General features: G+C 38.2%; 1 protein-coding gene across 1 annotated transcript in view; it reads left to right on the top strand.

Moving 5' to 3' along the window:
• Nucleotides 1-736: 736 nt before the first annotated feature.
• Nucleotides 737-21,058, top strand: part of ARMC3 (armadillo repeat containing 3) — a 61,569-nt gene continuing 41,247 nt past the window's right edge. The window contains exons 1-4 of the mRNA XM_058812432.1: nucleotides 737-875; nucleotides 7,612-7,655; nucleotides 12,038-12,086; nucleotides 19,479-19,596. Of these exons, the coding sequence (XP_058668415.1) occupies nucleotides 12,039-12,086; nucleotides 19,479-19,596 (166 nt within the window). The 5' untranslated portion in view covers nucleotides 737-875; nucleotides 7,612-7,655; nucleotide 12,038. The remainder of the gene's footprint in view (nucleotides 876-7,611; nucleotides 7,656-12,037; nucleotides 12,087-19,478; nucleotides 19,597-21,058) is intronic.

Genomic DNA, 21,058 nt, shown 5'->3' with positions numbered 1-21,058 from the left:
GTCTGCCCCCACGGGGCTCCGACTGACACAGCTTCGCCTGAGCCGTGCTCTACCTGGGGAGAGGCTTTGCCCATTTCTCCTGAAAGCTGCTGGCTTCCACTTTTTTTTCCTTTTTTTTCTTTTTTTTTTATGAATGCTCTGAAAATAGACAGTGAAACGGGGTAGAGAAAAATCACAGAAGTAAGTCGTGAACACAGCAACTTGCAAATTTTAGACAGACTGCACACAGTTAATTTTCAAAAATTGTGTCTTTGGGTGAGTAAGTAGCCTTTTCCTTTAGTCTGCAGAAATAACTGCTTCCTTTTTCCATCATTACCCAGCACCCATCAGCATTTACGACTTGAAGTTTCCCTCAAAGCAGCGTCACCGGCACTTCGGAGTCGGGATACACCGTGAAGAACTGGATTAAACGCGTGTGCCACCGCGAACCGCTTCCCTGAAGGCTTCTGGGAGCTCACACGAAACGCTCGAAGCCGTTGCCCAGGGACAACCGGCAGAGCAGAGGGAAGGAAGGAGGCGCGGCGGCGGCGGGCCCGGCTCCCTCAGGCCCGGCCTCCCTCAGGCGCGGCCGCCGCCGTCTCCCGGCAACGCCGAAGCAACGGCGCGGGCGGCGCTGCGCGATCGCCCCCGGGCGGCGCGGGGGGCGCGGGCGAGGCCGGGCAGCGTTGGCAGCGCCGAGGGCAGCGGGGCTCGGGGCAGTGAGCACAAATCACCGGTACAGCCCCCGGGCCGCGGCGGTGCCGGGCGGCAGCGGCGGTGTCGGGCGGGCGGTGCGTTAGCGGCCGGAGCCCTCGGGCCGTGCCGCGGCTCCCGGGGGGTCTGGCTCCTCGGCGCTTGCCCGTGAACTGAGGGCCAAGTGTCTGTAGACCTTCAAAGTGAGTTAAAGTTTTAACAGTTGGGGGGTTTTTTTTGTTTGTTTTGGTTTTGGCGTTTTTTGGTGTTTTTTGTTGTTGGTGGGGTTTTTTGTTTTGGTTTTTGTGTTGGTGTTTTGGCGTTGATTTTGTTTGTGTGTTTTTGTTTTGGTTTTAGTGTTTTTGTTTGGGTTTTTTTTTTTTTTTTTTTTTTTTTTTTTTTTAATATCATCCTTCCAGGTACCAGAAGAGAACTTACAGAAAGGACGGAGCAAGACTGTTTACGAGAGCACATAGTGACAGGATAAGGGGGAATGGGTTTGAGCTGAAAGACAGTAGGTTTAGATTAGATCTTGGGAAAAAATTCTTGACTGAGAGGGTGGTGAGGCACTGGAACAGGTTGCCCAGGGAAGTTGTGGATACCCCGTCCCTGGAGGTGCTCAAGGCCAGGTTGGATGGGGCTCTGAGAAACCTGGTCTACTGGAAAGTGTGCCCTGCCCACAGCAGAACTAGATAATTGTCAAGATCACGTTCCAACTATCATTCTAAGATTCTATAATTCTTAAAGGCATACATTGAAGTTTCCTCCAACCACAGCCAAAAAGCCCACTAAAAACTTACTGTCTGCATGATAAGGATATCTACTAACAGTAGTGGCAATTGCAAGATTTATATTAAAATTGTGGTGTTTAATAACAACTGAAGTGCATTAGTATGAATATAAATAAAATTTAGACCCAGACAGAATATCCTGCACTGAAGGGCTCCTCACACTATTTCATACTAGAAACTGGGAATTTAGGAACTGATGTCAGCAATGAGTGGACACATTCAACTGTACCAGTCTTTTTAGATGTGAATTGGGAAGCAAGAAACTGCAGTAAGGAATGACCTGCCATAAGGAAGCTTAGCTGGTAGAGGAAAAAGAATTTTATTCTAAAATCTAGATAGATAATATGGAAAAAGAAAAATAACAGTTCTCTTCAGTGAGACGTGGAATTTCTGTGTGACAGTAACATGAGAGGTCTGAAATCTAAGGTTCTGTGGATTTGAGATGAGAATTTAAAAAAACCCAATTGGATACAGAGGCTTGCTCTAAAAGAACAGTAACAGGTGATTAGGCTATTAGGAGGAAAACCTCACCTCATTTATTAATATTTCAAATGTCTTGGGACTATTGTAGATGGAATTTCAAAGCAAAATATGGATCAGCTTGTAGAGAAGCATTGTCTATAGTACAGAACTCTTTTAAAATCTTTTTGGCTATCTGATGTTATCAATACAAGATAGTCTGAGATTATGCAAGGTAAAGACATCTGCTTTCTATTGTTCATTGACAGTGAGCAAGATCACTTTCACATTTATTGATGAAAGCAAGATTTCCTTTTTTAACTTCCTTTCATTTTTTTATTTTTATCAGGTTGCCATTGTCTGATTATCTAATATTCCTCTAACACAATGAACACTTACATGGGCCTATATGTCCACTACTGTCCTTAGGTTTGCAAATCTGCTACCTGCATATTTGTCTTAAACTGCAACAAATGTCTTTTTTTTTTTTTTTTTTACTGCAAACATAATAGAGCCTGGTAAATGAGCAGTTCAAATGAAACAATAGGGCTACCATTGCAGACATAACCATCAAATCATGAACGTGATAGTAACACATCTGAGACATTTCCCGTGTTGACAAAGAAGTATGAGTACAATTTTGTACGAGGCAGGAGAGGTTTCATCTGGGGTGCTCAGCAGAGGTCATCCATGTTTTCAAAAGGACTTAAAAACGTTTATGAGGATGATCTTTCTAAAGCAAAAATTCAGAAAAGGAAACAGCCAATACATTTCTTTGAAGATAAAATTATTAATGGAAATATTCCTATATTCTTCTTCCTATTAATTCCATATCCCTATATTCTTACTGGGTCTTGGAAAAGTAAGGGCTAAACTTAGAGTTTATCTCATTTCCTGGAGTTCTACTTATGTTATGGTGTTCCTTACTCATAATTCGTGTGTGTGTGTGTGTGTTTTGTGGTTGCTGCCTTATTTTTTTTTTTTTTTGAGTCCCCTTTACAGCCTGCAGAAACTCTTTTGTTGCCTTTACTATGTTGCATCATAGCCATTTTTCAGAGCCTATTTATATTGTTTAAAATAGCTTCATTTTCTGAAAAATACTTCATGCTCTTCACCTGTACTTTAGTTAGCCAGATGGTGACATATGGCCATGTCTCTTCTTGCTCTTTTGGTTGTACATGCATAAACTCCATATTTGCAGTGGTAAACTTTTTTACCAAGAAAGAAAAGAACATAGCATTTCAGTATGTGCAGTGTGAGAAGACCTTTGATTAAGGTTGCAGTTTTGTATCCTTAAAATAGAGCCTACTATATATGTAATGTACATATATACATGAAAAATTATTATAGATAATATATATTGTGTATTATATGTGTATTATTAATTGAAATAGAGAGGGGGATAAATATTCTGTTTGTGTTTAATTTAGGATTTCTATTTCTTAAAAGTCTGAATAATTATAAAATTTCACTCTAAGTTATTATAATGTTTTACAATTTTTATTAAAACATTATTCAATGAATAACACCCTGCTGGGACATGATTTTTCTTTCTAAAGCAATCTGAACACTTCACTCAACAGCAAGTGTCTTCAGAGAGCTTGGGAAGCCCCTTATTTGAGCATCTTTTTCTGTAGATAAGTTTTTAAACATTCTGGTTGAATTTAGATACATGTTTCTTCAGTTATTTACATTAAAAGAGGCCCTGGGGAAAGATCTGGACTATTTAGAGTATTGGGCAATTACCAGACATGTGAAATTTAATGAGGTCAAGTGTCAGGGACGGGACAGCCTGGATGTATGAACAGGAAGGGGACCTGGGGGTCCTGGTCCATGTTAAGCTGAACCTGAGCCAGCAGTGCCCTGGCAGCCAGGAGGGCCAACTCTGTCCTGGGGGCATCAGGCACAGCATGGCCAGCAGGGCAAGGGAGGGATTGTCCTGCTCTGCTCTGCTCTGCTCTGCGGCGGCCTCACCTCAAGTGCTGGGGGCAGTTTTGGGTGCCACAATGTAAAAAAGACATAAAACTGTTAGAGTGTCCAAAGGAGGGCCATGAGAATGGTGAAAGTCCGGAGAGGAAGCTGTGTGAGAAGCAGCTGAGATCACTCCTCTTGTTCAGCCTGAAGGAGACCAAGAGGAGCCCCCTCTCCCCCCACCTTCACAGGGAAAAGTGGAAGGTCAGGCACTGATCTCTTCTCTGTGGTGACCAGTGACATGACCTGAGGGAATGGCTTCAAGATGTGTGAAGGGAGATTTCTTTTTTAGGAAAAATTTCTTCACCCAGAGGGTGGTTGGAAGAGGTCCCCAGGGACCTGTTCACTGAAGCAGGTCCCCAGGGAAGTGGTCACAGCACTGGAACAGGTCCCCAGGGAAGTGGTCACAGCAGCAAGCCTGACAGAGTTCAAGAAGCTCTTGGACTCTCAGGCACATGGTGTGACTTTTGGGGATGGTGCTGTGCAGGGCCACGAGCTAGACTCGATGATCCTGATGGGTCCCTTCCAACCCAGCAGATTCTATGAGTCTATGTGGGAAGTAAGGAATCTTTCTTTTTGAGGAAAGTAGAATTCTTTAGGCTAACAAAATGAAATGTTACCTTCAGGTAGAGGAAGGGCATGACCAGAGGACTGGAGTACCTGTCCTGTGCAGATAGGCTGAGAGAGTTGGTGGTTTTCAGCCTGGAGAGGAGAAGGCTCTGGGGACACCTTAGAGCACCTTCCAGTACCTAAAATGAGCCCACAGGAGAGCTGGAAAGGGACTTTTTACGAGGGCATGCAGGGATTGGGCACAGGGGACTGGCTTTAAAAATCTAAGAGAGTGGGTTTAGGTTACATAGTCACTCAGAGGGTGGTGAGACATTGGAAGAAGTTGCCCAAAGAAGTTGTGGATCCATCCCTGGCAGTGTTCAAGGCCTGGTTGGGTGGGGGTTTGAGCAGCCATGTCTAGTGGAGATGTCCTTGCCCATGGCAGCGGGGCTGGAATAAGATGATCTTTAAGGGCCCTTCCAACCAAACCATTCTAGGATTCTAAATGTATTCTGATTCTATATTTGTAAATATATGTGGAATTTATATAATATACTATATGGCATGAATAGAATACAGTAAATATATATTTTATAGTATAAATACTTATAATAAATATTTTCATACATGCCAGCAAAGAAAGTAATTGAAATAATTGAACAACTTTTTTTTAACAACTTCTTAATGAGAGAGGTGGGAAAAGTATTTAAGGTTTTTAAGATATAGTGTGATAGGTGGGATTAACATGATGCAGTGGCTGTGATGGGGAGAGGGACAAGTCCACTCATTCAGAATGTCCCTTTCCCCCAGTGTCCCCATGAAACTGACAGGAGGAAGCATTCATTTTAATTCAGGTAGATTGTCACAGCTGGCTAAAATCTTAGGAGTGTCTTTAATTTTTTACTAGTACTTCTTCCTGAGTCAGACCATCTTTGCCTTCTAAATGGGAAGTGTCCGGCTATTATAGTTCAGAATGTGCAACTAGTGTCTCTCATTTGGTTTAGATTAAGTCAATTTTTCTTTAGTCTGTTTTTCATGGGATGAGGGATTTCACTATGCATCTCAGACATTTAGAATCACACTTGAAAATCTCCTCAATTCATCTTGTCACAGCTTGGATTCTCCAAGGATAGATCCTAGGTCTGATGTTATTCAATCTGTTCATTTTAATTTGGAAATTAGCAATAACATAGAGAAATAAAAATATTCTGATGAGATTAAAATAATTTGTTGCAACTAAAGAAGACTTTTAGAAACTTCTGAGAGCTCTTCTGCATTTGGGTGAACAAGTAACACCATGACAAATAAAACTCATTGTTGATGAAAGCAGTGTAATTTATGTCAGGAATACTTAGAACAATATTCTCTTCAGTAGTAAATCTAAATTAATTGTGATCAACTGAGTAAATGAGCTGTTTACCATATGTGGATAACTTAGTGAGAATCTTCACTGAGGAAACTGGGTTAAAAGAAATTCCCTGAAAGTTACAATGTCACTCGAATAAGTCAGTAGTGTTCTAGAATTGATTACAGTATTTCTCCTTAGGTAAGTCACATCTGAGAAAGGTTTCACAGTCACAGAGGGACTCTGAGACAGGAAACATACATGTCTGGAAAAGCTATATGGAAAAAAATAATTAAGACAGCTTAGAAAGGAGGTAAATCAGAATGTACAGTGACTTATAAAGGAAGGTAGAAAAGATCAAGTCAAGGCATCTGGTAACTAAAGTTGTAATATAAGAAGGAGGGATTATTGTGTTGGATTGAATAACACATTTAAACTATTTACATATTTTTAAATCTAAGGAGTAGTTCCTTATACAGGACACTTGACAATTGGATATATGCTGTAGCATGTCTAAGAATGAGGAGTAAAAGGATTAGGCATTTATGTGGACAGTAAAAATAGCTACTATTGTTAGGAAGAACATAAAAACTTTAGGAGATCTAAACCTTGGTACTTTAGGGAAATAGAAACCCTGTAACAGATGGAAGAAATCTGACTTTTGGGATTAGTTTCAGGCATTTATCAGAAACATTTGTCTGTTGTCATTCTGGAGGCTGGATACTGATCAGCCATGTGGAAAACTGTTCTTATTCACTGAATCACAGAATCACAGGGTGGGTCAGATTGGAAGGGGCCAGAGTGGGTCATCTGGTCCAACCTCCCTGCTCAAGCAAGGCCATCCCAGAGCACATTGCACAGGATTGCATCCAGATGGTTCTTAAATCTCTCCAGTGAGGGAGACTCCACACCCTCTCTGGACAATCTGTTCCGGTGCTTGATCACCTGCAGAGTAAAGAAGCTTTTCCTCATTCAGGTGGAACTTCCTCATCATTTTTTCAACAAATATACACATGCACACAGATAAAACAGTGGGTAAATTCAAAGGCCTTGACTTAATTGGTCTCCCATATAATGTATTATTTTCATATGGCACAAATATCTATATCTGCAGGAACTGAATATTAAATTGGACCTGCTATCTCTTTTTAACTCTCTTATTATATGAAGCCAAGTTTTTTAATAGTGTGGTAATGCTTGCACTGTCATGACAACACAGAGAAAGGGAAGTCTATTGATCCATATTTAAGGATTTGGGCAGAAAAAAAGATGAAAGGAGAATTTTGGAGAAGGAAAGGAGTTTCAAGACTATTCCACATTATTCTCTTAGTTAAGGTGAAGCTATCTGAGAATGATGAGGATATTAAGGCTGATATACAGAGGACATATTGTTTTATGGACTCAAGAAAGGAGTGAGATTGTCTGCTGATGATATGATTATCTTTTGATTCCATTGGAGGGCAGCAGTACTAGAATGTCCATACAAAAATCAGTTGGAATAATCAATGATAATGACGGATTTATAGGCAATTTTCACTGTTATCATAAGAAAAAATAATACTTTCTCTGAGACAAAAATAAACAGCTATACTTCAATTAAATTTGCTCAACTAAATTGACATGATGAAATTATCACCTGTAAGGCAAAAAGAGTCTCACTTGTGCATCATTTTCAGTAAGAACCTGAAAATCGTGGCTAGGTTGTACTAACACAGATTGAGACTATCTTTAAGAATTGGACTGTTAATTTGAAAGTGGATCATGTAATAAACAACTGGTTAGAAGCTATTTCTAAATCCTTCTCCTTGCATTGCTTTTCCACAGGGGTAATTGCTCTGAGCCCAGACCTTTGATTCCTTGACTAAGAGGTAAGTTCCACTGCTGGCAGTGCCTCTGACTTATTCCTGTTCTTCGACTCAGCTCTCACACTATGTGCAGGGTCCTAGATTGTTGCAGCTGTTATTTAAGGTTTTAGAAAACAGAAGATGCAAATGGAACAGGAAGTGTTTTTTAAGTGCATTGTCTGATTTAAACCCAGGAAATACTATGTTCTTTAGGTGTATGCAACAGGACTCTAACAGGGTAAAGGAAGTATTTATAAGACTTCAATATTTCAAACAGAAAAACAATCAGAAATATTTCCTCATATTTCAAAGTACAATTTATAGATTCTTTCTTTGTTAAAGCTCACTTGCTAGCCATCATCTTGTATTTTTAAAAAATAAAAAGTGTAGTGACTAGATATAAGTGGATATCTCAAATTTGCAATCTAAGAGACTGAGAAAAACAACTATTCACATTAAAGCGTCACAGTAAAAATAAATAAGTACAGGGATCAGGGCCACCATTATCTTATGATCTAGTACTTGGAGTCTGCTCCTCTGAGCAGGAATCTGCAGCAACTCTTCCAAAAACTAAATAAATTTTCTGTATTTTATTTGACATGGCAGAGATGCCAGTTCCTGATAAAATAGTTTAGAAGTTAGAGGCTTCCACTTTGAACCAAAAAATCTGCATTTGTGACCTTCTGCAAAATCATTTTCCACTCACAGGCAGATTTTTCTGGTCATAGAGATATAACTGGTGGTGTGCCTGTTCCTGCAGCCATTGCAAAAAAGACAAGGTGGCTGTGTTTTTTTGTATGCCTGGTTCTGCTGGTGTTCAGTCTGCTATGATAGTGTCTGCCAGACCTAGCCTGGCATGTGGATTCATGTGGAGAAATGGGGTAATAAACTTAGCTCACAAACTTCAATGTCAATGTAAATACATGAGCTAACAACTCCAGACTCTGGTCTTGGTCCAAGGAAAAAGTTACTTTTAAGGTGCTATTCCATTTTAGGTACCTGCTTTAAGATGAATCTGCCTTAAGAGCTGTTGAATATGTTGACTAGATCTCCATCAATTATCAAGCAGAGTGATTAACTTTAGTGCTGATACTTAGTTTTGTTTAATGGACACTACTCATGGATTCTGGATATGGGTTTAACTTAGGATGCTCATACTGGAGTGGTTCTGGTCCTGTGGGAAAGCTAATGAAGTTCAGAGTGAAACAGGGAACTGCCTACTGAGCTAAGGCACTAAGAATAGCCAGAGCTGAGGGAGAGCTTTGGGGATTGTGGTTTTGGAATGAGGGTTTAGTTAGACATAATGACTGTCCTGCTGCTTGAGAGACACCACCTGATTGCACCACTGCACTAAAACTGGTTTGGAGAAGGAAAAGCAGGCTGGGTTGTCTACCACTGAGGCAATAAATTCCAGGTGAAGGACAGGAAGTAGCATGGAATGATAACTTCATGGATTGCTTGGCTATGTATTGGCTACATCTGTTAGGTCAAAGTACTTTATTACCTCTAGCTCTACATGATTTAAAACAATCAACCCTTTAATCTCAAAAAACATATGTAGAAAGGGCATGCTCCTATGATTCAGAAATGTGCAGGACGTGAAGTAGAGGATATTACTCAAATGAGAATATTATTTTGTCTTTAAAATTTAGAAACACAGAATCGTTTAGTTTGGAAAAGACCTTTTAGAACAAGTCCAACTCTTAACCTAACACTGCCCAGCCCACTACTAAGCCATGTCCCTGAGCACCAACTGTCTTAATACCTCCAGGACAGGTGGCTCAAGCACTTCCCTGGGCGGCCTGTTCCAATGCTTACAATCCTTTTGGTGAATAAATATTTCCTAATATCCAATCTAAACCAGCCCTGGCACAACTTGAGGCCATTTTCTCTTGCTGTAGTCCTTGTTATGTGGAAGAAGACACCAGCCCCCACCTTGGTGCACCCTCCTTTCAGGCAGTTGCAGAGAGCAGTAAGGTCCCCCTGAGTCTCCTCCAGGCAAAGTGTTAACCCATCCAAACCATGAACAGCAAGTTTTTTCCAGGAATTAATTAATTTAATTACATGTATATGTAATTACTAGTAAATAATTTTCATTTTTAAAATAAGTTTTACAGGGAACATTAAGCCAGAATTTTATAGGTATAAAAATTTAAGCCCTACTACAATTGTTGTCCAAATTCTAAATATTTAGATTGGTTAACTGAGAACCTACTGAGAAAAAGACAGCATGCAGTTATCTTGGAGAGAAAGGGATTTGAATAAAGAAGCTCTTTTATGGGTCAGTAGCCTTTCAATACCTGCACACATTGATTGTCTGTGATAATTACAGTTCAATGCAGAAGACACATTTTTAATTATCAGTAAGCCAAAGAATTCCATGTCCATCATTCCCTCAAGTCAGAGAATGACCACTGAATACAGAGAGGTTTATGGAAACAAAGCTCACACCAACGTTTGATGGCAGAATGTATTGAAACTTAGATTAGTAACTGCACCGAAGAAACAGACTGAGTGGCATAACTGAGAGTAAAGTAATCGACCTGTTCTCTCTGCTTGTTGCTACAAATCACACTGCTTGTTTTTAAATGAAATTTTTTAAGGAACCAAATATTTCTGAACACTGAGAAATATGTAAAAGTTTCTTTAAAATATGCTCAGAAATTGGATGTATTTATACAGAGTGAAGAAATATTTGCCATTAAAAGCCTCAGTTATTCTTGGTCTTGAAATATATATAATTTGAATCTGAGAACATTAATTATATAACATTATAAATAATTTTGCATTAATTAACTTATAAAATTAGTTGGTTTAAACTTAATTAAACTCACTCAGAATTAAAATTGCCTTTTATGACTGCAGCTTAATTTATATCTGAAATGAATTGAGCTGAACCGAATGATTCTGAGTATGTGTCCATATCTCCATACCGGAATCAGCACAGTCTAAATAACGCAGATTTCCTGAATGTCCATCTAAATTTGGTTCTTGCATCTGTGCATGAGTCTTTCTTTCTACAGTGACTGCATAAATCAGAAGGAAGTATGTCCATCACACCTGTTGAATATACTGTCAGTAAATTGTCCTTATGCTTTTTCTTATATAAATTAATTTGTCTCTGGCCAAAGCTGTGCTTTCTGACACACTGAATTTATGTGTGTGCATTTCATGTGTGTGTGTGTACAGATGCAAAAGGATAAAGCAGATTAGAGCTGAAAAGTCTTTGGCTGTGTGGATCTTCCTCTCAAAATTGTAATTAGTGACCTGCCTATGAAGTTTGAAATTTCAGATCTGTTTTTAGGATGTGCTTTATCAACTGCTTTCATTAGTGCTGTGTTAATTTATTTGCAGAGATTGGTAGAGGAGCAGTACTGGAAAATTCAAGAACAGCTTGAAATTTTTGTTTAAAACAACAAATAAGCACCCAGGTTACATCTCATGCTGCACTAGAAAATAATCTCTTATAGCAGAGGTAGGATTTCAATAAACTCCGGCTGAGGGTGAATGTGTGGTCTCCCTTTGAGAAATAACCAAGCAATTAACAAGGGGTACTAGCGGTGCACATTTCACTTTTACACAGTGTTAAAACAAACTTAAGTTTGCCATAACTTGAGTTATGTTCTATGCTAGTGGCTCATGTTGCCCTTTACTTTTGCCTGTACCTCAACTGGAAGGCTCTGCTGAAGTTTTGCAAGCTACATGAAATTAGGTCCACATGAGGTATTACATCCATATGCTTCAGAAGCTGCTATTAGATGCAGCTGAGGAGGTCTTCTTGGTTATGTGCACGTGTGCTGATACAAAAAGAAAAATTAATAAGACAAGCTGGACTTTGTGTAAATAAATGTAACTTTTTAAAAATCAATGACATTTATACTGTGCAGAACTGTTTCTTAATACCTGCAGACCTGATTTTTGTCTCCTGTGAAATATGAACATAGAATTCAAATTGTATTTGAGCCATGTTTTCAAGGTAGAACTGATTTGTACATTCTGCAGTTGTATGGAATGTTTGACAACATAGAATGTATAGACAAACATGGGGAAATGCCCTAAAGGGATTTTCAAGTTCGTATATGATTTATAGATGCAAATAAAACTAATTTACAGAAAGGGATATTCTGTGTATTTGTACCACATTACAGCCTCAGCCTGTACTGAGTTTTTAGCTATATATATTGTTGACAGATGTATTTTACCAAATGTGTACAAATGTTAGAAAGAGGGACTACTTTCTCTATAGAAATTACTAAGTCAAAGAAATTTTCAGACTGATTTGGAGGGTCAAATGAATAAGAAAGTCTGTCTTAAAAGGTTCCCTGAATTACTGGTAAACTGGTTCCTAAAACACAAAAGAGAGTTTGTTTGCCTGCTTTTATTTTTGTTTGTTTGTTTGTTTTTAGAATGGGTAAAAAAGTAAAGAAGGAAACAGAGTCTCCACCCAAGGATGTGGTAAGTTTATAAACTGCTATGTGCTATAAAATAAACATTACACAATTACAGGCCCAGCTCTACCGTCCTTACATAGTTCCTTATTCTCCCAGTTTACCCACATTATTCTAAAAATGGCTTTTAAAGATGTCTCTGTTTCTGCTTTTCTTGGACAGCATACAAACCAGAGTGACTGGGCATGTGTAGCTCTTTGTAGAGATTGTTGTCTTTGGCAGGCATTGCAAACAGTTATGTATGAAACAATCCAGGCTTCTTTTTATTTGAAGAACAGTGTTAGCTTTCTCTTTGTAAAAATCAAAGGAGAATGGAGAAGAGCAACCTGAAATCTGCCTGTCTTTTCAACTGTGAATACATTCTCTTTCTTTAAGGATGAAAGAGTTAAAAGCCTAGATAGATCTGTGTTTTTTTACAGAACACAAAATTTGACAAATATTTTGAATAATACTACATACTCTGTCTCTTTTGCAAATATGTACAGTCTTAAGAAGCAGTTTAGGTTTTTCTGTTGTCATTGGAAGTAGAGTGAAAAGTAGAGAAGCTGTAGCCCAATATAGAATAATGGTGATAGAGAGACTTTTTTTTTTTCAAAAGGTGGAGGTTAAGGGTCTGATACTAGCACACTTTTCAAGAATTTCTGTAAATTCACAAGGTACAAAGAGGCTCCCAAAAAGACAATTGTTTGAAACACAGCTAGTTTTTAATGTTTAGTTGTTTTCTTCAGAAAGAAGTAGAGGAAATATAGAACATTGAAAAGAGTACAGTATCAACTCTGTGTCAAATAACAAGAAAATTAATGAAAATAGGGACCTCAATGAGTCCCACAGAGGGAGTCCCACTCCTTCAGTGAGTCCCACTAAATGCCAAGTTCTTTACACTGTTTAAAAAACCCAGTGGATTTATGTGTAAAGAGTTGTAGTACTGCGAGAGCTTTTTCAAAGTCACAGAAAAGTCAGCAGAAACTACATTGCAATTTCAATATTAAATAAGCATATATAGTTTTGACTAAGACAGTAATATCCAATGGTCATGATGTCACTGAGACATAGCAGTTGACATCAGGTTGACCCAGCTGTTCTGTGGAAAGGTGAATATTACAAATGTAATTCATAACCTCCAATCAATAATAAATCCTTATGAAAGGAAATTGCATAAAACCTCAACATAACTTCTATCTGTATAAAGAATATACTCACAAAGAAGGTGTATGTGGATGAGTCTAATTCAAACAGGCCTGAGAAATTAAGACTAAGTATCTTTGCAGCCTAAGAAAAGGTTTGAAGGGCAGGGCAACACATTAAAGTCATACAGAGGAGCTGAAGTAAATAGCTAGAAAATCAGTAGATGCAGCACCACAATTTCTATATCCCAAATATACAATTAGATTTTCCAGAGAAAATGGTGGTACAGCGTGCTAGGTACTACAATAACCTGTGAATACACAGACAAAGTCAGTAAAACTATCAAAAGGAATGAATTGGAAAGAGTGAATTCCAGATGGCATCTACAGCTTTTGGCTTAGTTTTTACCCTTTTTGTACTTCAGCCTAGCATGTCTATTCTGGCAGTTGTAGCAGGAGAAATGTGTCATATCAGGACAGTATTAAACATGGAAATAGATAATTTTAACTATTAATGAAGAAAATCTTACCATAATAAGAATTTTGTTCATAATGATTAAGTAAAATCAAATCTGAAAACTTTAAATTTCACCTGGGTGTTTCAGATGGCAGGAAATGAGATGCAGACAAAATAAAAGATGTATTAGCTATTATCTTGTGATTGATAATCTGTTTATGAAAATGTCAAGTCCAAGAAAAGAAGCCTTGAGATAATGTAGACGGGCTTATAAAAGAAGGCCTTTGTGCATGTGGAATGCTCTGAGAATATATGGTACTGCAGATGACCACTAATTTTTTATAGATTTCTAGGAACAGGTGGGAAACACATCTCTTAGCCTAGCCACTGCTTATATGTTTCAGGAAGTATTCCTGAGGTCTCTGTTTTCACTACCTTTCCTAATTTGTCTTTTAGTATTCTCTGTTCTAAGAATTGGTCTCCAAGAAGAAAAACTTTGCTTTGAGCCACTATCTCTATATGAATGACCTAAGACAGCAATTCAGGCAGATAAAATATGCTAGCTTTGACATAGATTGATAGGGACTTTTCACATGATATCTACATTAGGTTGGTCTAGACAATACTATTATTTGATCATCAGCTAGGTCATGGATATTGAAAGGGGAGCCTGAGATTATCCCTGGAGAAAATATTGAAGTGTTATCACTTAAAGAAAGCTATAGATACCTGAGTATTTCTGAGAAAGGCTTAATTCACAAGACTGATGTTAAAAAAAGTGGAATGTATGAATTGGCCCAGTCAGCTCCTGAAATTGTCCCCACATAAACATCTTCTTTTGATTAACGCCTAAATATTAATTTGACTTGACTTTAGTGAGGCTTTCAAACTGCCTCTTGTAACATCCTCATAGGTAAACTGGTGAAGAGCAGAAGAGATAAACAGACAGTGTGAATGAACCAAAAGGTAGCTGAACTGACAGGCTCAGAAGGTTGTGATCAGCCTCATGAGATCCTGTTAGAGGCCAGGCACTCGTGTTGTGCTCCAGGGGGTGATCCTGGAGCAGATACTGTTCAACCTCTTCCTTAGTGACCTGAATGATGGGACAGAGTGCACACCCAGCAAGTTTGCAGAAGATACAAAATTAAGAGGAGTGATTGACTGACCAGATGGTTGTGCAGCCATTCAGGGGGACCTCAACAATTTCCTAGAGGAATAGGAAATTGGGAATTTAATTAAGTTCAATAAAGGGAAATGGCTAAGTCCTGCACCTGGGGGAAGAATATCCGGTAGAGACTGGGTGAAGACCAGCTGGAAAGCAGCTTTACAGGAAAGAACCTGGTGATTCTGGTGGACATGAACCAGAAATGGGAACTTGGAACAAAGAAAGCTGACAAAATCCTGGGCATTAGGCAGAGTGTTGCCAGCAACCTGGGAGAGGGGACTCTTGTGTTTCACTCAGTTTTGGTGAGTGAGGCCACACCTGGAGTGCTGTGTTCTGTTCTGCATTCTCTGGTACGAGAGAGATGAGGCCTTAGTGGAACAAAGTCTTGGAGCATTTGTCTCAGGAGGAGAGATTGACAGTTGGGACTGCTTGGTCTTGAGAGAAGGTTTGGAGGAGTCTTGTAAGTGTGAAACTTACTGATGGGAAGAAGTAAAGAAATCAAGCCAGGCTCTTCTCAGTGGTGCCCTGCGAAAAGATGAGAGGCAGTAGGCACAAAGGGAAATGCAGGAGGTTTCCATTTAAGCATAAGGAAAAAAATTCTTCTTTTGCCTTAACAATGATGGAGCATGGCATAGGTTGTCCAGGGAGCTTGTGGAGTCTCCATCCTTGGGGTTACTCAAAATCAGACTGTGCACTAGCCCAGAGCTCTAGCTCACCCTGCTCTGGTCAGAGCAGCTGGACCAGATCATCTTTGGAGGTGCCTTCTAATACCAACTATTTGTGATTCAGTGAATATCTTGGGGTTTATTGTTAGGAGATCAGACACTCACAGAACTGAAATAATTAGCATATCTAGGTATCTACTAAAATCTGGTTTTCTAGGTAAAGGGACTAAGAGTAGTGAAGATATCTGTAGTGCTTCTGAAGATTCTATGAGAGGTGAAAGGTTAAAACTGACCTTAAATCAAATATAAGGGATTAAAAAAAAGAAAAACCAGCATGATTAAACAATAGAATAATTAGCAGATAAATGCATCCTTCAAAGTGTGGGATTTTCATCCAAATGAGAAAACAAAAAAATGCTTCCACTCCCAAATGAGAAATAAAAGCACTGTCACCCTGCATCAAAATATTTTGGGAGAGATGCAAAAACTGCAGTAAAGCTTTTTCAAATTGACTAGATGCAAGAAACGTCTTAGGGGAAACACTATTAGGTGATTGCAGTCATGAAAGAAAAGCAAAATTACTTATTTTTCTGTCAAAAGAGAAAGCAATGTGGTAATCCCTAAAATAAATGTGATAAAATTGCCCAAGTTGGAATAAATAGTGTTTGCCCGGGTCTTGTGCTAAATGAAAAATAGCTAACATCAGAAAATGTGGTACTGGAAGAATGGATGGTAGAAAATTGTGCTTTTGAAAGGAAATATAGCAATAATTACATGAAGTTTATCTTCTGTGCTGTGTTAATTGGTAGAAATAGTTCTTGAAAAAAACAAAACCAAACCCATGGATAAATATGATAGTAATGGGGAAGAATCATTGGTGCTTGTGTAGAGGAGAGTTTGAGCTATGAAATCTACTTGAATTCTTTCAAGTAGAGGGGTATTTTTGGGATAATGGTATTCTAATTGGTACAGTTGCTTAGCTTTTCCAAAAGTTTTCAGACCAGGCTTTTCACTCTCATAAAGATGAGCAGGTAAAAAGCAATTACTCTTGTAGCAATAATGTCTGGTTATAAAATACGAAGTGAAGGTGAGAAAACAAGTTATTGTTCAGATGTCGTAATGGGGAGAAATTGCCAGTCATGGAATTTTTGTTCTGCAGCTGTGTCTTCCAGTGTACCAGAATTAATGTGGATATTTTCATGAAAATGGCATCTAGTTCCTAAGTAGGAGAAAGTGAATAAGTACAAAATTTCAAGTTCCAGAAATAAAAGACAAAACATCATATTACTAGGAAATTCCCTGTACATGCACATGAATGCCATTAACAGTTCTGGTGTTCCCATCCCAAAAAGGTAGAGCTGAACTATAAGAAGACAACAGAATGAACAAAGAATGAACTAAGAAAGACCATAAGAACAGACAGGGTGATCTCTGTTTTAGGAGAGATCAAAGGGAGTCAGTTTCTTCATTCTCAGAAGGAATCACTGTGAAGAGGAATATCATAGAAACCTCTGAAATGATAAATATACAGCGAAAGCAAATGAGTGTAATTTATTTAACTTTTTCTTATAGTGAATGAACTGTGGAGGATAAATAAAATTATCAGGTGGTATTTTTAAAACAAAGAAGAGGCACAGTTATTTTATGAATATTTAACTGTGATACTTGTGTCTCAGAATATTAAGAGTGTTAAAATACAGATGGTTTCAAAAATTACGTAGCAAATTTTTCCTGGACTTTTTGAACACAGATAAAATCACTAGATTCTCCAGTTCTCTGGGTTGCAGAGCTGGTATCTGAGAGGGAATATAAGTAAAATTTAATCGTCTGCTTGCCCACACCTATTACTTGGCCCTTGTCAGAAACAGGATGTGGGACTAGGTGGGTCTTTGGTCTGACTGGAGACATATTTTGTATTACATTTAATTTCAACTAAATTAAGTTCATGGAAGTAAAAAACACCCCAAAAATGAAAAACAAAACACCCCCCCTCCCCCCTAAAAAAATCCCTAACAGAAACAAATAAAAAACCAAAACAAGCAAACAAACAAACAAAAAAATTCCAAACCAGAACCAAACCCCAAATGCTCTTCAGTTGCTAATGGCTTTGAGGTCAAACATACACAGAAGCCAAGATCAAAGACACATTATAGCTTTCTTTTTCATTTAACTTGCTATTTTCTTAATACAAATGGAATGATAGAAATGTTGTTGCTTATAAATTAGTTAAATTTCTGTGTTTAATTCAAGGTTGTTTGTAACTTCAAATATTTTATTCTAGCACATATAATATGCTGTATGTGCCATTGCAGGAAGAATCTGCAATAATGAATGAAGATTTAGATGCAAGCCTTGGATAAAAAAAAAAGGTGGAACACTAGCTATGCTAACATAATGATAAGGAGAAGTCATAAGCAGTTCTATGATAGTTTTGATGAACAGCATTACCTCCCAGCAAATCACAGAGTGGAAAGGGACCACAGTGGGCATCTGGTCCAACCTCCCTGTTCCAGCAGGGTCATCCCAGAGCACATGGCACAGGATTGCATCCTGTGGTTCTTGGATAGCTCCAGTGAGGGAGACTCCACAGCCTCTCTGGGCAACCTGTTCCAGCGCACAGTCACCACACATTAAAGAAATTCTTCCTTAATCCCTCACTTGCTCAGGCCTCTGATTCTTAAAGATACATTTATTTCAGTGACTATTTTTACTGCGTTTTAAGCACAAAAGTGCTTTTAATAGGAAAGTGCCTATTGAATATTGCATACAGTAATAGCAAATATAATGCCTAATCAAATGGGTAGAGATTAGACTAGTTTCACTCTGCTCATGTGCCAACCTGTCATTAAATCCCAGGAATTTTCATTGAGTTGGGGTTCATACAATTACTTGTAAACATGAGAAATGCTGAAAATGGAGCAATGCAGTGCTGACTTTGGTATTAGATCAATGTATAAATAGTATGCATGTGCCTCTGTTGTAGCTATTAGAAGCTTTTTCAATGAAGTAAATCAAATGATTGACATTTGTAAACATGTATGTATATATATTGTAATAACATTTAAAATTAATTTGTATTGCTATCTTATAGTCTGCTATATTTTAAACACATTGTTTTTGAAAAACTGCATGACTCCAGTATCTAGTAGTTTCTGTATGTAACACAGATACTGTATAAGCCTGAAGTGTGAGGATACAAACCATGCTAAACATTTAGTTTAAATTCAAGGAAGCTTAAAACTTTTTAATAAGTAGAATTTTCAGAATTCCTTGAGTCTTCTTAGGAAACAAAAGGCTTTTTTAGAGGATTCCCTTGCTGAAGTGATGTTAGTCCTAAGGAGTCTATTAAGAGGGTGAAAACTGTCCGATTTGTTGGAAGGTTTCTTTCTGCATGAGGGAGCTCAGAAATGGAAATGAAACCTTTGTATCATTTCTAGCTGGGTGAGCAGGAATTATATCTTGGAAGTCCTTCATCTAGTACAGGATCATGGTGAGCTGGTGAACTGAGCTGACAAAGGCACAGAAAGTGTTCTTTTATTTTGTAAGCAGCAGCAAAATGATATTGCCACAGAGTAACGAAATCCTCTTCCTTGTACACCTGCTGAGTCCACGGGCTCTGTGTACAGCTGCTCAAAAAAACTTCTCATGTCTGGTTCTGAAGTCTCAGAATGCTCTTACATGTATAACAACTACATAGCTTGTAACCTTCAAAAATTTCTAGATTTGCAGGGAAGCATGAAGGTTTTCCCAAAATCCTCATATGTGATGAAATCATAGTTGGATTTATTTGGAAGTCAATTATTCTTTCTAATTTTTCAAAAATTGACTTTTCCAAGGAAACAGTGACTCATTAATATTTCTTAATCAGTGTAGATATCAAACAAGATTTTATTTTATTTTAAATGAAATGTGGGAGTCTACTGCAGCACACAGGAAGACTCAGTATAAATCAAACTTTTCTTTTCCTTTTTTTTTGTTTTGTTTTTAGTTTGATCCTTTAATGATTGAAAGCAAAACACCAGCAACAGTTGTGCTAATGCTTAGTTCTCCTGAAAATGAAGTTTTGGCCAAAGCATGTGATGCTCTATATAAATTTGCATCAAAAGGTTAGTATTTTTGCCATAGGCTTTGTTTTGCGGTGCTTATATTTTGATAGTTGTTTCATTTCCTAGCATTGAAATCTTACTTTCTCCTCAAAGGCATCTGTTGAAGTTTGGGGGAGTTTTTTTGAAATGTCTATCCAACCTGTAGTTGCAGTAATAAAGAAGTCTTGTAGTTTGCATGAAGGAAACTTTCATAATTTTGTTGGAGATTTTTATGTTTACTGTTTAATAGAGCTCATTTTAATATTAGATAGAGGTTTTTATAAGCAACAGATCTGCAGCTGATAAATAATTCTATTTTTATGTTGGAGTTTGAAACATCTGTACCAGTGTAGTAATTTTAAACTTCAGTTTTCAATGACAAGAACCTCTTAGCCTTTTTCAGTTATTTTGACACAAAGTTGTTGTGTTGGTGTTTCTGTACAGGTGATTCATTGGAGGCTGCTCAGCCTCCCTTATCAAGCGTATTTCTGTATGAGCTGGGAATCTAACAAGTCTCCAAGATTCCAAATCTTCCAAAGGTTCCTGTATAATCTATAGCTAAACATCATGTTCAAGGTGCTCAGGAGACAAACAGCTGTATAACAAAGGCTAAAATTTATGTAGCACATAATTTCCTAAGTTGTCTGCTACTTATTCCATGTTATTCAATGTTAGCCACTCACATTGGTATGCACTGGTGGTATTCTTGCTCTGATTAATCTGGTTTAATTTTAATTTCCATTTCATTTGTGTTTTCTTTAAAAATTATGCATTTATATGCTGATTATTAAACTGATGTAAATTACCAACACTGATGAAGTTGTGAGAATGGCTGAAGTCTTTGACAGCTGGCTAGGGGTCACTGGGTTCTGAAAGATATTTAGATTCTGCTTAATATGGCAAGCTTGGTTGAGGGCATGAGATTGAATTCTGAATATGTGAAGAGAGAATGTGGACTGTAGGGAGACAGCCATGAACCATAAGCTCTTGCTGGCTCCTTCCCTCCTGTCCACAGCAAAATATGTCACACTGCAGAAGGACAGATGTGTTATGTCTTTTATGTTTAAAAGAATAATCCTTTAAATTATTAATGTAGATATTCCCGTAATCTTCCAGAAGAGTAGACTCTAACTTTGTGGTGTGGCACAAGAGAAGGGGTTGTTTTCAGTTAATTAATTGCACTTAATCTATTTTTTGGAGTGTTGCTGGTAAATAAAGTCCCATAATAAATAATACCTTCTCCATTTTAAGCATGTCTTGGCCTGAGAATGAGCACAGATCTCCAGTTTCCTCTCACATTTCTCACTTGTAGCCAGGAAGGGCAGGCACGGTTCATTAGAAAATGTTGTGGGAACTGAGAATAGGAGTAGAATTGCGATTTTGTTTCTTGGGGCTTGTGTGTGTTTTGTGTGAGCAGGAACAGAAAGCTGTCATCACACTAAACTCCTCTGTTCTTTGCATGTCCAGCACCTATTCAGCTACA

The sequence above is a fragment of the Ammospiza caudacuta genome, chromosome 1, assembly GCF_027887145.1.
Source record: "Ammospiza caudacuta isolate bAmmCau1 chromosome 1, bAmmCau1.pri, whole genome shotgun sequence".
In the NCBI taxonomy this organism is placed as follows: domain Eukaryota; kingdom Metazoa; phylum Chordata; class Aves; order Passeriformes; family Passerellidae; genus Ammospiza; species Ammospiza caudacuta.
The sequence above is the reverse complement of the archived record's forward strand: the minus strand, read 5'-3'. Positions and strand labels throughout refer to the sequence as shown.